Genomic DNA, 17,648 nt, shown 5'->3' on the forward strand with positions numbered 1-17,648 from the left:
TACATTCATTAATTGTACCAAGTAAACACTAATTAAAAAAAACAACATAGATCTACCATATTTAACATTCAAGCAGAGTAGGGCCTACTTTAAAGGAGAGTTGGACTGATATATGTGTGGTATGCGCTTCTAAACGTCAAAACAATGGTCCCAAAGTTCACACTCAACACGCCTCCATCCTGCTAGGAGAGAATATATCAAGTGTGTCTATGAATGTAAAATAACTAGATCTATATCTACAATATAAAAAAAGGGATCTAGAGATCTTGGAGATTAGTGGTGATCAACCTTTTTTGTCCCACTGTTCCCCCTATCCAAATAAGTACTAGTAAAAATGTGGTGGATGGCAAATTAAATTCAAGCTGATATTAACTGATAGATAATTTTACAACTATGAATTTTTTTTTAAATAGGTATCATAAATTACAGAGATAACACACAAAAATTACTCTTATTCTCATTAATTGTTTTCACTTGTTCCATTTTAAATTATTGAACATTACTATTATAAGTTTATTTTTTATTAAATTCCTAGGGTCAAACTCAAACATAAAAAATGAAGGATCAATAATAGAGAAAAACTTGTTCAAGCTTGGTGGATGCCAACATGAGCAAACTGTAGACTCTAATATTTAGTAATATAATTGTGAAAGTTGGACATTGCACTGTAATGCACTGGCAGGCAAAAAGGAACACCTCTGCATGTGAGCTGGTTTGGCCATAATCCTCATAGACTAGATATATGTCATATATGTCAAGACATGAGTCACTATCAAAAGTCATTCTTCAAGTTCAAGGTACAGTGGAGGGAGCATGAAGAAAGAGTCGTTCAAAGAAAAGCTGCTTGGATAACATAGATCAATGATAGATCATAGATCTAATTAAAAGAACTGGCCTCTATATACATACATATAGGCCTATTGCCTATACTGCCCTATACTGTAATATAGACTCTTCAAGTTCAATGAAGTTGATTACTTGATAACAAGTTGATATCCTGAGTGCTTAGAACAGCTGCTGATAATTGATGATATTAAAGATCTATCTACTACTAGATAAATAAACTTGACAATTTGAGGTAGTATAACTTAAGGCTTAAACTTAACTTAAGGAGCTGATTGCTGCCTTTGTTTATTTTTTTATAGTCTGTTCTCTCTAAATCTAATTATAATAAAATTTTACGCGCCTTAAAACCAAAGCAAATATATTAAAAACGTAGATATATAAATATAGGTTATTATAGTATAGATCTAGACTCTATCCATAGACTGATACTACTGATAGACATATAGGGGCCTATGGATCTAAATAGGCCTAAGTCTAAGTTATAATAAGTCTATGGACATGGATCGGTATGATCATGTTTTAGCTGGCGGCCGCCATGTTTAAATGATGATAGCAACAGCTCCTAACGAACAGAAACTACCCTAGACATTAGCCTTCATTAGGTCTAGATCTAAGTCATTTTTTTTGTCGGGTATTCCCTTTTTTTTCACTGCAAGCAGGTATCTTCTAGATCTAGATACTATATAGATAGATTACCTTGTCTATCTTTACTCCGTCAGCTCTAACTTTGAAGACATTTTTTATTCGTTTTGTTGCAATGCAACTTCAGTTTCTTCTTTCATTTCTGCGTGCACCCTTAGCGCCCCCTTTTTTTGACCAGCACCCCCCATACCGCCCCTTTGGCTCCTAGCGTTCCACATTTTCATAATATTCATATAATCGCCCTATCTACAGCAGACGACTACAGTCTACAGGACATTGGTTTGAACCAAGTACCGCCCTCGGGGAGGTACAAGGTTGTGCACGTGCACCCCCTGGATTCTGAGTAGCCAATTTTTTGCACATTCAAACCCATTAACTTCTTCTAAGTAGCAACTGTAATGTCTCCACTGAAGTACAGTTGTAAGGATAAGCTATTGTATTAGACTAAAACACAATAATGATAATAGATTAATAATCTTTATTACACCAAATAAAACTCGCGTAAGCGTATCAGGAGTTGATGCACAACACATGTTGATGTGTGTTTTATATAGGTTGCACCACTCGGTGTTTGGGAGTAACATTCCTTGCAACTGTTGTTGTCAACCAAGATGGCGTTAGATTAAACAGCTGATTTCATGTCTTATAAGTTATGGGAAAGGACCAATGGCGAACGCTTTTGTGCCAGTTTTTAGTTTAGAATTTATAACTCCGCAATGGTTAAACTTATAATAAAAATGAAAACATCTGCGGACTCCTCAGCTATTGGGCGATAAAACTAAATTTGATTATTTTTTCCATATCAGCTATTAAATTTATAAATCAAGTCAACTTGCGGTAGGGGTCAGACCTAATCAGCGAACGCAATTTTCGCGGGAGTCATAATGAGCGAAAGGCCGTAAAAAATAGCGAAATAGCATGTTAAAATATAGGAAATTATGCTTCAATTAGTTCTATCATCTAACTTCTTCCATGAAGCATTATAACTATTGTCCTCCTTGTGGCATTAGGCCTAAATTTGTTTTCACTTTTGTCGTGCTCCACATCTCCTTTCTCTGCTTGTAACTGATGTCTACATATAGCCTACGAAACTTGCGATCTATTTTTTTTTTAAAGAAAGAAAGAAACTACAAAATTCTATCTCGCCACCTTCTTATAGGCTAGTCCACGTCGTACTACACTCCATTTCATAAACTCTCGTTACTGCAACTATTTTTTTTAAAAGAACTTTTGTTTAGTGCACTTAATCACCATCAACTCGATCTCCCCCCCACCCCCCACACACACAAGCTGATTGACCCAAAGGCAGATCCCGAATGCGATGGATTGATGATGTTATGGAGACAGATCTACAACAGCTTGGGTTTCGGGCATGGAGACGAAAGGCTCAGGAGAGATCTTGTAATTTTATACATGTATATTATATGGTAACTCTTATATTTATTACTAAATATATAGTTCGCGTTTTTCCGATCCTGAAATCGAATATTTTCTCCTGGAAAACTCTTGGAAATCTCCTAATAATCCTAATCTCAGAATGGTGGGGGAACCCTGTGAAAATGAATTCTGCACTTCTTTTAAACATTTATACACATATTAATATCATTAATTAGTAACAAGATGTTAACCAGCCAGTTAAAAAAAAGGAGGACGGCAAAACAGAGCCCCCCCCCCCCCCGTATAAGCGCTGTTAAGATCAACTGAAGCGTCATTTCACCCTCACTGGCATAGAGGAAAGTAACTGCCAGCAAATGACCTCTGAAACTGTTGGAGAGCTGCGAGTCAAACATTTTAGACGGAAAGAAAATGCGGGAAAATATGCTGGTCGCAACTGGGCGTAGTCATGCGAAACACGTATTATAGTGATGCACTCATCCTTAATCTTCGAAATCCAAGACATTGGGTTAAGGTTAAAAATATGCCTATTATTTTAATATTTCAGTTTACAAACAATAACAATAGATAAGACAAAAAGAAAACAGACTAAATCAGTAACTAAATTATTATTAATGGCTTTTTAAGCTTATATAATAGGGGTTTCGCTGAATAGGTTTTCAGTTTAAAGGGTCATTTTGAGCGAACACCCCATAATATTTATTTTTCAACGGAATGAATAGCCTTAGCTATTCTAGCTAACTATTTCCTCATCAATTTATAAGCATAATATGCAATTTTATTTCGGCCGATGTCCATTGGTGTTTTAAAATCGCCTTAAGTTCGGACCTATTCTCGTTTATCCGGAAACGTTTTGAGAATGAAATTTCCATACATGTCAACTTTTACCTTCAGCTATGCTTTATTTTATGAGGGAAAACGAAAGTGACTATGTGGGAAATGTATAAAAATGGACTGTTTGTAATACTAATTTCTTAGTTCTGCAGTTACTTTTGAAATAAATAAGAATGGATAAAAATTACGGGGAGGTGTTCGCTTTATATGCCATTTCGCTGATGGGCCTTTCCTATATATCCAGAGTCTTGTTATTATTCGTTCATGATATAATTAACACATTACACCAAACAAAACTAGCGTAAGCTTATCAGGAGTTGATGCAAAAAAAAATGTACGTTAAACCCCTTCCTTGAATTCCGAGTAGCCAAATGTTAGAGACAACCTTTTGCACCTTCAAATCAATTAACTTCTGGAAAGTAGCAACTTTAGACTTAACCAGCAATTCTTCAACTTAAGATAAGAACAGTTGCTAGGAGAAGCTATTATTGTAAGAAACTAGAATAAGCTGATCAGGAGTTGATGGCCGACCATGTCTATGGCATTTACTTCTCGAGAGAAGAACTTTTCTCTTTGCAATTTGAGATGGAGTGACCACTCCATTGCTGGGGGAAAGCCTGGGTGGTAAATTTGCGTGTCCTGGGCTGTCCACACATCAACAATCGCCTCTCTTCTATTTTGACCAGATCAAAGGGATGGAGAACCTCTGCAAATTTGGGTCAGGTTAATGAAGAGCTTACAGGAGAGCAGTGATCACCCTGCCTATGGGGCTCCAAAGCCGGATTTTCTGTTAGGGTTCCTACAACGATGCAAGAGCTGGAACGTGAAGAAGACTTTCAGCGTTGTGAACGATAAGCATTCATCGCCAGCTTGTTCATCGCGACGAGAATCAATTCTTTAGTCAAGTTATAGACAGTTTCAATGGCTACAGACAATGTTTGCAGTCTGTTTTTTTTTAACGCAGGGAGGCACGGGACGCAGGGATAAAGTTAACAACCTTTATAGTTAATAGTATTTTTCGGTGTTTTTATTTTCAATCTCATGAAACAAGCAATAAGAGTGCTCTTAATATCACATAGGAGGAAAAAAAGCAAGGGTGAGGGTGCACCATTTCTTTTCTTTAATAATCTGCCCAACTAGAAAGTAATAAGTTAAAGCTACGACTAAAGCCATAGGTCGCAACTTGCACCCCTTGCAAAAAAAATCCTGCGGACGCCCAAGGTAGGATTGCATGGTAATATCAACAATGCCTAGCACTGATTAGTTTGTAACATTCTCCGAAATCTAACAAAATGTTAAAATTTAATTTAAGATATATTTGTTATCAGATTTTTCAAAATAAATATTGGATACTAGATGGTCTACATAATTATTATAAATTCAAAGAATTGCTTTTAAAACATTAAATCCTAAAAATTCATTCATTTCAAAATCTGTGGTAAACATTTATTTGAAAGATATCTAATCTGGAATCTATATAGATCTACTTTTAGTGTTGTTGGGCCGCCCAAAAGCACGAGTACTTACCGTTTGCAGATGTAGGTGGCGCCTCTGTTGAAGTTGTTTGAGTAGTCGTGGACGTTGACCTCGACGTGCTTGTCGTAGCTGATGTGGTTGATGTCGTGCTAGATTTTTGTGTGGTGGATGATGTTGTTGTTGAGGGAGTAGATGTTGACAATGTTGTCGTTGTTGTGATAAGTTTTGTTGTTGCTATGGTAGTGTCAGAAGAGGAAGGAGTAGTTGATAGTGTAGTAGAAATTACTGTACTTGATAGAGTAGTAGAATTGGTTGTACTTAATATCGATGGCGTGGTACTTAGTGAAGTAGTCGTTGATTCCGTTGTACTAGGTAAAGTGGTCGTGGATTCTGTAGTACTAGATAAAGTAGTCGTGGATTCTGTTGTACTAGGTAAAGTAGTTGTGGATGGTGTTGTACTAGGTAAAGTAGTTGTGGATAATGTTGTTCTAGGTGAAGTAGTTGTGGATTCTGTTGTACTAGGTAAAGTAGTTGTGGATGGTGTTGTACTAGGTAAAGTAGTCATGGATTCTGCTGTACTAGGTACAGTAGTTGTGGATATTGTTGTACTAGGTAAAGTAGTTGTGGATACTGTTGTACTAGGTAAAGTAGTCATGGATTCTGTTGTACTAGGTGAAGTAGTTGTGGATATTGTTGTACTAGGTAAAGTAGTTGTGGATTCTGTTGTACTAGGTAAAGAAGTTGTGGATACTGTTGTACTAGGTGAAGTAGCTGTGGATACTGTTGTACTAGGTAAAGTAGTTGTGGATGGTGTTGTACTAGGTAAAGTAGTCATGGATTCTGCTGTACTAGGTACAGTAGTTGTGGATATTGTTGTACTAGGTAAAGTAGTTGTGGATACTGTTGTACTAGGTAAAGTAGTCATGGATTCTGTTGTACTAGGTGAAGTAGTTGTGGATATTGTTGTACTAGGTAAAGTAGTTGTGGATATTGTTGTACTAGGTAAAGTAGTTGTGGATACTGTTGTACTTGGTGAAGTAGTTGTTGATACTGTTGTACTAGGTAAAGTAGTCATGGATTCTGTTGTACTAGGTGAAGTAGTTGTTGATACTATTGTACTAGGTAAAGTAGTTGTGGATATTGTTGTACTAGGTAAAGTAGTCATGGATTCTGTTGTACTACGTGAAGTAGTTGTTGATACTGTTGTACTAGGTACAGTAGTTGTGGATATTGTTGTACTAGGTAAAGTAGTCATGGATTCTGTTGTACTAGGTAAAGTAGTCATGGATTCTGTTGTACTAGGTGAAGTAGTTGTGGATACTGTTGTACTAGGTGAAGTAGTTGTGGATTCAACTGTACTAAGTAAAGTAGTTATGAATACTGTTGTACTAGGAAAAGTAGTAGTTGATTCCGTTGTTTTAGATAAAGTAGTTGTGGATTCTGTAGTACTAGGTGAAGTAGTAAAGGATTCAGTTGTACTAGGTAAAGTAGTTATAAATTCTCTAGTACTAGGCAAAGTAGTTGTGGATTCTGTTGTACTAGGTGAAGTAGTTGTGGATTCAACTGTACTAACTAAAGTAGTTGTGGACACTGTTGTACTAGGAAAAGTAGTAGTTGATTCCGTTGTTTTAGATAAAGAAGTTGTGGATTCTGTTGTACTAGTTAAAGTAGTTGTAAATTCTGTAGTACTTGGCAAAGTAGTTATGGATTCCGTTTTACTAGGTAAAGTAGTCGTGGATTCTGTTGTACTAGATAAAGAAGTTGTGGATTCTGTAGTATTAGGTAAAATAGTTTTAGAATCTGTTGTACTAGGTAAAGTAGTTGTGGATTCAACTGTACTAGGTGAGGTAGTTATGGATTCGGCTGTGCTAAGTGAGGTAGTTATGGATTCTGTTGTACTAGGTAAAGTAGTTGTGGATTCGGCTGTGCTAGGTGAGGTAGTTATGGATTCTGTTGTACTAGGGAAACTATCAGTAGAGATTGTGCCGGTATATGAAAAAAATGTAAATTCCTCTGAAGTCGGCGAAGTAATGAAATAATTATTTGTATTCGTGCTTATATATTCCGTGTTACTTAGGGAAGTTTCAGACGAACTAGTTGTACTTCTTGTAGATTCTGGTGTTCTTGATAAATAAACGGTGGGTTCGGAAGTAAACTGCTCTTCTTTAGTTGTATCTTCTGATGAAATTAAAGTAGCTTCAGTTTTGTCTTCTGGTGTAACTAGCATCGTCGTAAGTCTATCCTCTGGGGTCGTTCGATCTTCTGTAGTTGTATCCTCTAGTGACGTTATTATCTCTGATGTAGTTTGATATTCTGGTGTAACTATTTCGTTTGTAGTTTTTGTATTTGAATATTCAAATGTAGTTAAATCAGCATTTGTAACGTTCTCCGTCATAGTTGTAGCCCCTGGAGAAGCTAGCTCAGATGTTGTTTTAAAATTCATTGTCACCGACTCTGTGGTAGATGCATCATCTGATGAAACTATATCAGCTTTTGTTGTATCCTCTACCACAGTGGTATCTTTTGATGTATTAAGCTCTGGTGTAGTTGTACCTTCTGGTGTAATAATTTCTTTATTTGTTGTACCTTCTACTGTCACTAGCTGTTTGGTGGTTGTATCTTCTGATGTTAATAGTTGCTCAGTGGTTATATCTTCTGATGTTACTAGCTGTTCGGTAGTTGTAACTTCAGGATTAATAAGCTCTGTCGTGGTTGCATCTTCTGGTGTAATTATGTCTAGTGCAGTTGTATCTTCAGGTGTAACTACATTTTCAATAGTTGAATCTTGTAATGTAACTATTTCTTCGGTAGTTTTCTGTTGTGATGTAACTATTTCTTTATTAGTTGTAACTTCATTTGTAACTAGCTCTCGGGTAGTTTTTTCTTCTGATGTAACTATTTCGGTAGTTGAATCTACTAGTGTACTTATCTTTTCTGTAGCTGTATCTTCTGGTGCAACTATCTCTTCAGTAGTTGTTTTTTCTGGTGTAGATACCACTCTGGTAGTTGTATCTTCTTGTGTAACTTTCTCTTCAGAAGTTGTATCTTCTGGTAAAAAAGTTTCTTCAGTAGTTGTATCTTCTGGTGTAACTATCTCTTCAGTAGTTGTATCTTCTGGTGTAACTATCTCTTCAGTAGTTGTATCTTCTGGTAGTACTATTTCTTCTGTCGTTGTATCTTCTGGTGTTATTATTCCTTTCGTAGTTGTATCTTCTGGTGTAACTATCTCTTCAGTAGTTGTATCTTCTGGTAGTACTATTTCTTCTGTCGTTGTATCTTCTGGTGTTATTATTCCTTTCGTAGTTGTATCTTCTGGTGTAACTATCTCTTCAGTAGTTGTATCTTCTGGTGTAACTATCTCTTCAGTAGTTGTGTCTTCTGGTGTAACTATCTCTTTAAAAGTTGTATCTTCTGGTGTAACTATCTCTTCAGTAGTTATATGTTCTGGTGAAAAAGTCTCTTCAGTAGTTGTATTTTCTGGTGTAACTATCTCTTCAGTAGTTGTGTCTTCTGGTGTAACTAATTCTTCAGTGGTTGTATCTTCTGGTGTAACTATCTCTTCAGTAGTTGTGTCTTCTCTTGTAACTATCTCTTCAGTAGTTGTATCTTCTGGTGAAACTATCTCTTCAGTAGTTGTATCTTCTGGTGTAACTATCTCTTCAGTAGTTGTATCTTCTGGTGTAACTATCTCTTCAGTAGTTGTATCTTCTGGTGAAAAAGGCTCTTCAGTAGTTGTGTCTTCTCTTGTAACTATCTCTTCAGTAGTTGTATCTTCTGGTGTAACTATCTCTTCTGCAGTTGTATCTTCTGGTGTAACTATCTCTTCAGTAGTTGTGTCTTCTGGTGTAACTATTTCTTCAGTAGTTGTATCTTCTGGTGAAAAAGGCTCTTCAGTAGTTGTGTCTTCTCTTGTAATTATCTCTTCAGTAGTTGTATCTTCTGGTGTAACTATCTCTTCAGTAGTTGTATCTTCTGGTGTAACTTTCTCTTCAGTAGTTGTATCTTCTGGTGAAAAAAGCTCTTCAGTAGTTGTGTCTTCTCTTGTAACTATCTCTTCAGTAGTTGTATCTTCTGGTGTAACTATCTCTTCAGTAGTTAAATGTTCCGGTGAAAAAGTCTCTTCAGTAGTTGTATTTTCTGGTGTAACTATCTCTTCAGTAGTTGTGTCTTCTGGTGTAACTATTTCTTCAATGGTTGTATCTTCTGGTGTAACTATCTCTTCAGTAGTTGTGTCTTCTCTTGTAACTATCTCTTCAGTAGTTGTATCTTCTGGTGTAACTAACTCTTCAGTAGTTGTATCTTCTGGTGTAACTATCTCTTCCGTTGTTGTATCTTCTGGTGTAACTATCTCTTCAGTAGTTGTATCTTCTGGTGTAACTATCTCTTCAGTAGTTGTATCTTCTGGTAGTACTATTTCTTCTGTCGTTGTATCTTCTGGTGTAACTATCTCTTCAGTAGTTATATGTTCTGGTGAAAAAGTCTCTTCAGTAGTTGTATTTTCTGGTGTAACTATCTCTTCAGTAGTTGTGTCTTCTGGTGTAACTATTTCTTCAGTGGTTGTATCTTCTGGTGTAACTATCTCTTCAGTAGTTGTGTCTTCTCTTGTAACTAACTCTTCAGTAGTTGTATCTTCTGGTAAAACTATCTCTTCAGTAGTTGTATCTTCTGGTGTAACTATCTCTTCAGTAGTTGTATCTTCTGGTGTAACTATCTCTTCAGTAGTTGTATCTTCTGGTGAAAAAGGCTCTTCAGTAGTTGTGTCTTCTCTTGTAACTATCTCTTCAGTAGTTGTATCTTCTGGTGTAACTATCTCTTCAGCAGTTGTATCTTCTGGTGTAACTATCTCTTCAGTAGTTGTGTCTTCTGGTGTAACTATTTCTTCAGTAGTTGTATCTTCTGGTGAAAAAGGCTCTTCAGTAGTTGTGTCTTCTCTTGTAATTATCTCTTTAGTAGTTGTATCTTCTGGTGTAACTATCTCTTCAGTAGTTGTATCTTCTAGTGTAACTTTCTCTTCAGTAGTTGTATCTTCTGGTGAAAAAAGCTCTTCAGTAGTTGTGTCTTCTCTTGTAACTATCTCTTCAGTAGTTGTATCTTCTGGTGTAACTATCTCTTCAGTAGTTAAATGTTCCGGTGAAAAAGTCTCTTCAGTAGTTGTATTTTCTGGTGTAACTATCTCTTCAGTAGTTGTGTCTTCTGGTGTAACTATTTCTTCAATGGTTGTATCTTCTGGTGTAACTATCTCTTCAGTAGTTGTGTCTTCTCTTGTAACTATCTCTTCAGTAGTTGTATCTTCTGGTGTAACTATCTCTTCAGTAGTTGTATCTTCTGGTAGTACTATTTCTTCTGTCGTTGTATCTTCTGGTGTAACTATCTCTTCAGCAGTTGTATCTTCTGGTGTAACTATCTCTTTAGTAGTTGTATCTTCTGGTAGTACTATTTCTTCTGTCGTTTTATCTTCTGGTGTTATTATTCCTTTCGTAGTCGTATCTTCAGGTGTAACTATCTCTTCAGTAGTTGTATCTTCTGGTGTAACTATCTCTTCAGTAGTTGTGTCTTCTGGTGTAACTATCTCTTTAGTAGTTGTATCTTCTGGTGTAACTATCTCTTCAGTAGTTATATGTTCTGGTGAAAAAGTCTCTTCAGTAGTTGTATTTTCTGGTGTAACTATCTCTTCAGTAGTTGTGTATTCTGGTGTAACTATTTCTTCAGTGGTTGTATCTTCTGGTGTAACTATCTCTTCAGTAGTTGTGTCTTCTCTTGTAACTATCTCTTCAGTAGTTGTATCTTCTGGTGAAACTATCTCTTCAGTAGTTGTATCTTCTGGTGTAACTATCTCTTCAGTAGTTGTATCTTCTGGTGTAACTATCTCTTCAGTAGTTGTATCTTCTGGTGAAAAAGGCTCTTCAGTAGTTGTGTCTTCTCTTGTAACTATCTCTTCAGTAGTTGTATAATCTGGTGTAACTATCTCTTCAGCAGTTGTATCTTCTGGTGTAACTATCTCTTCAGTAGTTGTGTCTTCTGGTGTAACTTTCTCTTCAGTAGTTGTATCTTCTGGTGTAACTATCTCTTCAGTAGTTATATGTTCTGGTGTAACTATCTCTTCAGCAGTTGTATCTTCTGGTGTAACTATCTCTTTAGTAGTTGTATCTTCTGGTAGTACTATTTCTTCTGTCGTTGTATCTTCTGGTGTTATTATTCCTTTCGTAGTTGTATCTTCTGGTGTAACTATCTCTTCAGTAGTTGTATCTTCTGGTGTAACTATCTCTTCAGTAGTTGTGTCTTCTGGTGTAACTATCTCTTTAGTAGTTGTATCTTCTGGTGTAACTATCTCTTCAGTAGTTATATGTTCTGGTGAAAAAGTCTCTTCAGTAGTTGTATTTTCTGGTGTAACTATCTCTTCAGTAGTTGTGTCTTCTGGTGTAACTATTTCTTCAGTGGTTGTATCTTCTGGTGTAACTATCTCTTCAGTAGTTGTATCTTCTGGTGAAAAAGGCTCTTCAGTAGTTGTGTCTTCTCTTGTAACTATCTCTTCAGTAGTTGTATAATCTGGTGTAACTATCTCTTCAGCAGTTGTATCTTCTGGTGTAACTATCTCTTCAGTAGTTGTGTCTTCTGGTGTAACTATTTCTTCAGTAGTTGTATCTTCTGGCGTAACTATCTCTTCAGTAGTTGTATCTTCTGGTGAAAAAGGCTCTTCAGTAGTTGTGTCTTCTCTTGTAATTATCTCTTCAGTAGTTGTATCTTCTGGTGTAACTATCTCTTCAGTAGTTGTATCTTCTGGTGTAACTATCTCTTCAGTAGTTGTATCTTCTGGTGTAACTTTCTCTTCAGTAGTTGTATCTTCTGGTGAAAGAAGCTCTTCAGTGGTTGTGTCTTCTCTTGTAACTATCTCTTCAGTAGTTGTATCTTCTGGTGTAACTATCTCTTCAGTAGTTAAATGTTCCGCTGAAAAAGTCTCTTCAGTAGTTGTATTTTCTGGTGTAACTATTTCTTCAGTAGTTGTGTATTCTGGTGTAACTATTTCTTCAATGGTTGTATCTTCTGGTGTAACTATCTCTTCAGTAGTTCTGTCTTCTCTTGTAACTATCTCTTCAGTAGTTGTATCTTCTGGTGTAACTATCTCTTCAGTAGTTGTATCTTCTGGTGTAACTATCTCTTCAGTAGTTGTATCTTCTGGTGTAACTATCTCTTCAGTAGTTGTATCTTGTGGTGAAAAAGGCTCTTCAGTAGTTGTGTCTTCTCTTGTAACTATCTCTTCAGTAATTGTATCCTGTGGTGTAACTATCTCTTCAGCAGTTGTATCTTCTGGTGTAACTATCTCTTCAGTAGTTGTGTCTTCTGGTGTAACTATTTCTTCAGTAGTTGTATGTTCTGGCGTAACTATCTCTTCAGTAGTTGTATCTTCTGGTGAAAAAGGCTCTTCAGTAGTTGTGTCTTCTCTTGTAATTATCTCTTCAGTAGTTGTATCTTCTGGTGTAACTATCTCTTCAGTAGTTGTATCTTCTGGTGTAACTATCTCTTCAGTAGTTGTATCTTCTGGTGTAACTTTCTCTTCAGTAGTTGTATCTTCTGGTGAAAAAGGCTCTTCAGTAGTTGTGTCTTCTCTTGTAACTATCTCTTCAGTAATTTTATCTTCTGGTGTAACTATCTCTTCAGTAGTTGTATCTTCTAATGTAACTATCTCTTCAATAGTTGTGTCTTCTGGTGTAACTATTTCTTCAGTAGTTGTACCTTCTGGTGTAACTATCTCTTCAGTAGTCGTGTCTTCTGGTGTAACTATCTCTTCAGTAGTTCTATCTTCTGGTGTAGCTATCTTTTCAGTAGTTGTATCTTCTGGTGTAACTATCTCTTCAGTAGTTGTGTCTTCTTGTGTAACTATCTCTTCAGTAGTTGTATCTTCTCTTGTAAATATCTCATCAGTAGTTGTATCTTCTGGTGTAACTATCTCTTCAGTAGTTGTGTCTTCTCTTGTAAATATCGCATCAGTAGTTGTATCTTCTGGTGTAACTATCTCTTCAGTAGTTGTATCTTCTGGTGAAAAAGGCTCTTCAGTAGTTGTGTCTTCTGAAGTAACTATTTCTTCAGTAGTTGTATCTTCTTGTGTAACTATCTCTTCAGTAGTTGTATCTTCTTGTGTAACTATCTCTTCAGTAGTTGTATCTTCTGATGTAACTATCTCTTCAGTAGTTGTATCTTCTGGTGTAACTATCTCTTCAGTAGTTGTGTCTTCTCTTGTAAATATCTCATCAGTAGTTGTATCTTCTGGTGTAACTATCTCTTCAGTAGTTGTATCTTCTGGTGTAACTATCTCTTCAGTAGTTGTATCTTCTGGTGAAAAAGGCTCTTCAGTAGTTGTGTCTTCTCTTGTAATTATCTCTTCAGTAGTTGTATCTTCTGGTGTAACTTTCTCTTCAGTAGTTGTATCTTCTGGTGAAAAAGGCTCTTCAGTAGTTGTGTCTTCTCTTGTAACTATCTCTTCAGTAGTTGTATCTTCTGGTGTAACTATCTCTTCAGTAGTTGTATCTTCTGATGTAACTATCTCTTCAGTAGTTGTATCTTCTGGTGTAACTATCTCTTCAGTAGTTGTGTCTTCTCTTGTAAATATCTCATCAGTAGTTGTATCTTCTGGTGTAACTATCTCTTCAGTAGTTGTGTCTTCTCTTGTAAATATCTCATCAGTAGTTGTATCTTCTGGTGTAACTATCTCTTCAGTAGTTGTGTCTTCTCTTGTAAATATCTCATCAGTAGTTGTATCTTCTGGTGTAACTATCTCTTCAGTAGTTGTATCTTCTGGTGAAAAAGGCTCTTCAGTAGTTGTGTCTTCTGAAGTAACTATTTCTTCAGTAGTTGTATCTTCTGATGTAACTATATCTTCAGTAGTTGTATCTTCTTGTGTAACTATCTCTTCAGTAGTTGTATCTTCTGATGTAACTATCTCTTCAGTAGTTGTATCTTCTGGTGTAACTATCTCTTCAGTAGTTGTGTCTTCTCTTGTAAATATCTCATCAGTAGTTGTGTCTTCTGGTGTAACTATCTCTTCAGTAGTTGTATCTTCTGGTGAAAAAGTCTCTCCAGTAGTTGTGTCTTCTGGTGTAACTATCTCTTCAGTAGTCGTGTCTTCTGGTGTAACTATCTCTTTAGTAGTTGTATCTTCTGGTGTAACTATCTCTTCAGCAGTTGTATCTTCTGGTGTAACTATCTCTTCAGTAGTTGTATCTTCTGGTGAAAAAGGCTGTTCAGTAGTTGTGTCTTCTCCTGTAATTATCTCTTCAGTAGTTGTATCTTCTGGTGTAACTTTCTCTTCAGTAGTTGTATCTTCTGGTGAAAAAGTCTCTTCAGTAGTTGTGTCTTCTCTTGTAACTATCTTTTCAGTAGTTGTATCTTCTGGTGTAACTATCTCTTCAGTAGTTGTATCTTCTGGTGTAACTATCTCTTCAGTAGTTGTATCTTCTAATGAAAAAGGCTCTTCAGTAGTTGTGTCTTCTCTTGTAACTATCTCTTCAGTAGTTGTATCTTCTGGTGTAACTATCTCTTCAGCAGTTGTATCTTCTGGTGTAACTATCTCTTCAGTAGTTGTGTCTTCTGGTGTAACTATTTCTTCAGTAGTTGTATCTTCTGGCGTAACTATCTCTTCAGTAGTTGTATCTTCTGGTGTAACTATCTCTTCAGTAGTTGTGTCTTCTGGTGTAACTATTTCTTCATTAGTTGTGTCTTCTCTTGTAATTATCTCTTCAGTAGTTGTATCTTCTGGTGTAACTATCTCTTCAGTAGTTGTATCTTCTGGTGTAACTATCTCTTCAGTAGTTGTATCTTCTGGTGTAACTTTCTCTTCAGTAGTTGTATCTTCTGGTGAAAAAGGCTCTTCAGTAGTTGTGTCTTCTCTTGTAACTATCTCTTCAGTAGTTGTATCTTCTGGTGTAACTATCTCTTCAGTAGTTATATCTTCTGGTGTAACTATCTCTTCAGTAGTTGTATCTTCTGGTGTAACTATTTCTTCAGTAGTTGTATCTTCTGGTGAAAAAGTCTCTCCAGTAGTTATGTCTTCTGGTGTAACTATCTCTTCAGTAGTTGTATCTTCTGGTGTAACTATCTCTTCAGTAGTTGTATCTTCTGGTGTAACTATCTCTTCAGTAGTTGTATCTGGTAAAAAAGTCTGTCCAGTAGTTGTGTCTTCTGGTAAAAAAGTCTGTCCAGTAGTTGTGTCTTCTGGTGTAACTATCTCTTTAGTAGTTGTATCTTCTGGTGTAACTATCTCTTCAGTAGTCGTGTCTTCTAGTGTAACTATCTCTTTAGTAGTTGTATCTTCTGGTGTAACTATCTCTTCAGTAGTTGTATCTTCTGGTGAAAAGGGCTCTTCAGTAGTTGTGTCAATTCTTGTAACTATCTCTTCAGTAGTTGTATCTTCTGTTGTAACTATTTCTTCAGTAGTTGTATCTTCTGGTGTAACTATCTCTGCAGTAGTTGTATCTTCTGGTGTAACTATCTTTTCAGTAGTTGTATCTTCTGGTGTAACTATCTCTTCAGTAGTTGTATCTTCTGGTGAAAAAGTCTTTCCAGGAGTTGTGTCTTCTGGTGTAACTATCTCTTCAGTAGTTTTATTTTCTTGTGTAACTATCTCTTCAGTAGTTGTATCTTCTGGCGTAACTATCTCTTCAGTAGTTGTGTCTTCTGGTGTAACTTTTTCTTCAGTAGTTGTATCTTCTTGTGTAACTATCTCTTCAGTAGTCGTGTCTTCTTGTGTAACTATCTCTTCAGTAGTTGTATCTTCTAGTGTAACTATCTCTTGAGTAGTTGTATCTTCTGGTGTAACTATCTCTTCAGTAGTTGTATCTTCTGGTGAAAAAGTCTCTCCAGTAGTTGTGTCTTCTTGTGTAACTATCTCTTTAGTAGTTGTATCTTCTTGTGAAAAAGTCACTTCAGTAGTTTTATCTTCTGGTGAAAAAGTCTCTTTAGTAGTTGTATCTTCTGGTGAAAAAGTCTCTTCAGTAGTTGTGTCTTTTGGTGTTACTATCTCTTTAGTAGTTGTATCTTCTGGTGTAACTATCTTTTCAGTAGTTGTATGTTCTGGTGAAAAAGTCTCTTTAGTAGTTGTATCTTCTGGTGTTATTATTTTTTCGGTAGTTGTATCTTCTGCTGTGACTTTCTCTTCAGTAGTTGTATCTTCTGGTGTTATTATTTCTTTGGTAGTTGCATCTTCTGTTGTATGAAACATTAAAATGTAAAAAGTTTTATTTTAAGATATTTCACATTTAACAAGTAGATATAATCTATTAGATATAGTTAATTTATGAAATATTTTTCAAAATATTATTCAGCTTTATTTATTATAGGCCTAGTGTATATTGATTTATAAGTATGTCATGTATATGTAAATTTGCAATTGCAGATTTTTGAATATTTCATTTATGTCATGTTATATTATATTCTTAAACGTGTTTTATGAAATCACTGGTTGTTAACTATTATACGTTAATCTATTGGAATTACTTGTTCACTTGTTGTATTAAGTTTATTATTTTACGTCTCGAGAGACGATCTTTTCTCTTGCTACTTTTTGTGTGACTAAAGAGGCCAATCCTTGATACACAGCTGCGATCTCAGGTTGGGCATATTTAATTACCATGCGCCGTTGCATTTTCACTTACTTAAGTAATGTACTAAGTAATAGACTGTTTGGGTGCCCTGACAGATGAGCTTAAGTATTCGCCCTCTTTTTTTTAATTGATCAAAGTCTAGCAATGCTTGTCCTGTTAAGCATGTGCTTGCAGGTAATCACCTTTCTTCATGTCCATTTTGAATGGAGGAAAATAGATATATGGTTATTTATCATTTGTAGTTTGTAGTTCATAGTTTCATACATACGTATAAAAAGATTTTATTTTTTAATTAACAAATACTAGTATAAAATGTCACAAGTGATGTATTCATCTTCCTTGTCGTATTGTATATTCGCTTCTGTTGTCTAGATGGTTTCACACTAGAAACCTGTCCACTGCCGTCTCCAACAAGAGGTTTGGTCTAGTAGTCAATACCATTCATTTCAGGATGGCTGCCTGGTCATATATGGTATATGCACTAGACTGTCTTTTGGATGGTCTCGATGGCCCTAGGTTTATATCCTGCCCGCTGCCGTTGTCTAGCTAAGACAAAATTATCTTCAAATCTGAAGGAACATCCCATACATAAAACTGAATTTTTTTTTAAATGTCTAAAACTTCATAAAGAAATAATTTAAACTATAAGGTTTTTGATAAATACAATGAAATCATTAAAAAAAATAATCTTATTCTATAAATAATTGTAAGTACAATATAGATAATAAAGTATTACCTGTGCCAGTTTCTGTTGTTGATTGAACTGTTGTTAAGCTAAAAGATGTAGAATCTGCTACTTTTTGAAATAAGATTTTAAAAGAAGTATAAATAAACCTTAATAAAACCTAATCTTTTAGTATA

General features: G+C 35.7%; 1 protein-coding gene across 1 annotated transcript in view; it reads right to left on the reverse strand.

The window, feature by feature from the left end:
* The window catches only part of LOC106064629 (mucin-17-like), a 78,149-nt gene that overhangs the window by 53,445 nt on the left and 7,056 nt on the right, over positions 1-17,648 (reverse strand). Inside the window, exons 18-19 of the mRNA XM_056004299.1 lie at positions 17,524-17,580; positions 5,245-16,389 (exon numbers count right to left, since the gene is read on the reverse strand). Of these exons, the coding sequence (XP_055860274.1) occupies positions 5,245-16,389; positions 17,524-17,580 (11,202 nt within the window). The remainder of the gene's footprint in view (positions 1-5,244; positions 16,390-17,523; positions 17,581-17,648) is intronic.

This window comes from Biomphalaria glabrata, chromosome 11 (assembly GCF_947242115.1).
Source record: "Biomphalaria glabrata chromosome 11, xgBioGlab47.1, whole genome shotgun sequence".
Lineage (NCBI taxonomy): Eukaryota > Metazoa > Mollusca > Gastropoda > Planorbidae > Biomphalaria > Biomphalaria glabrata.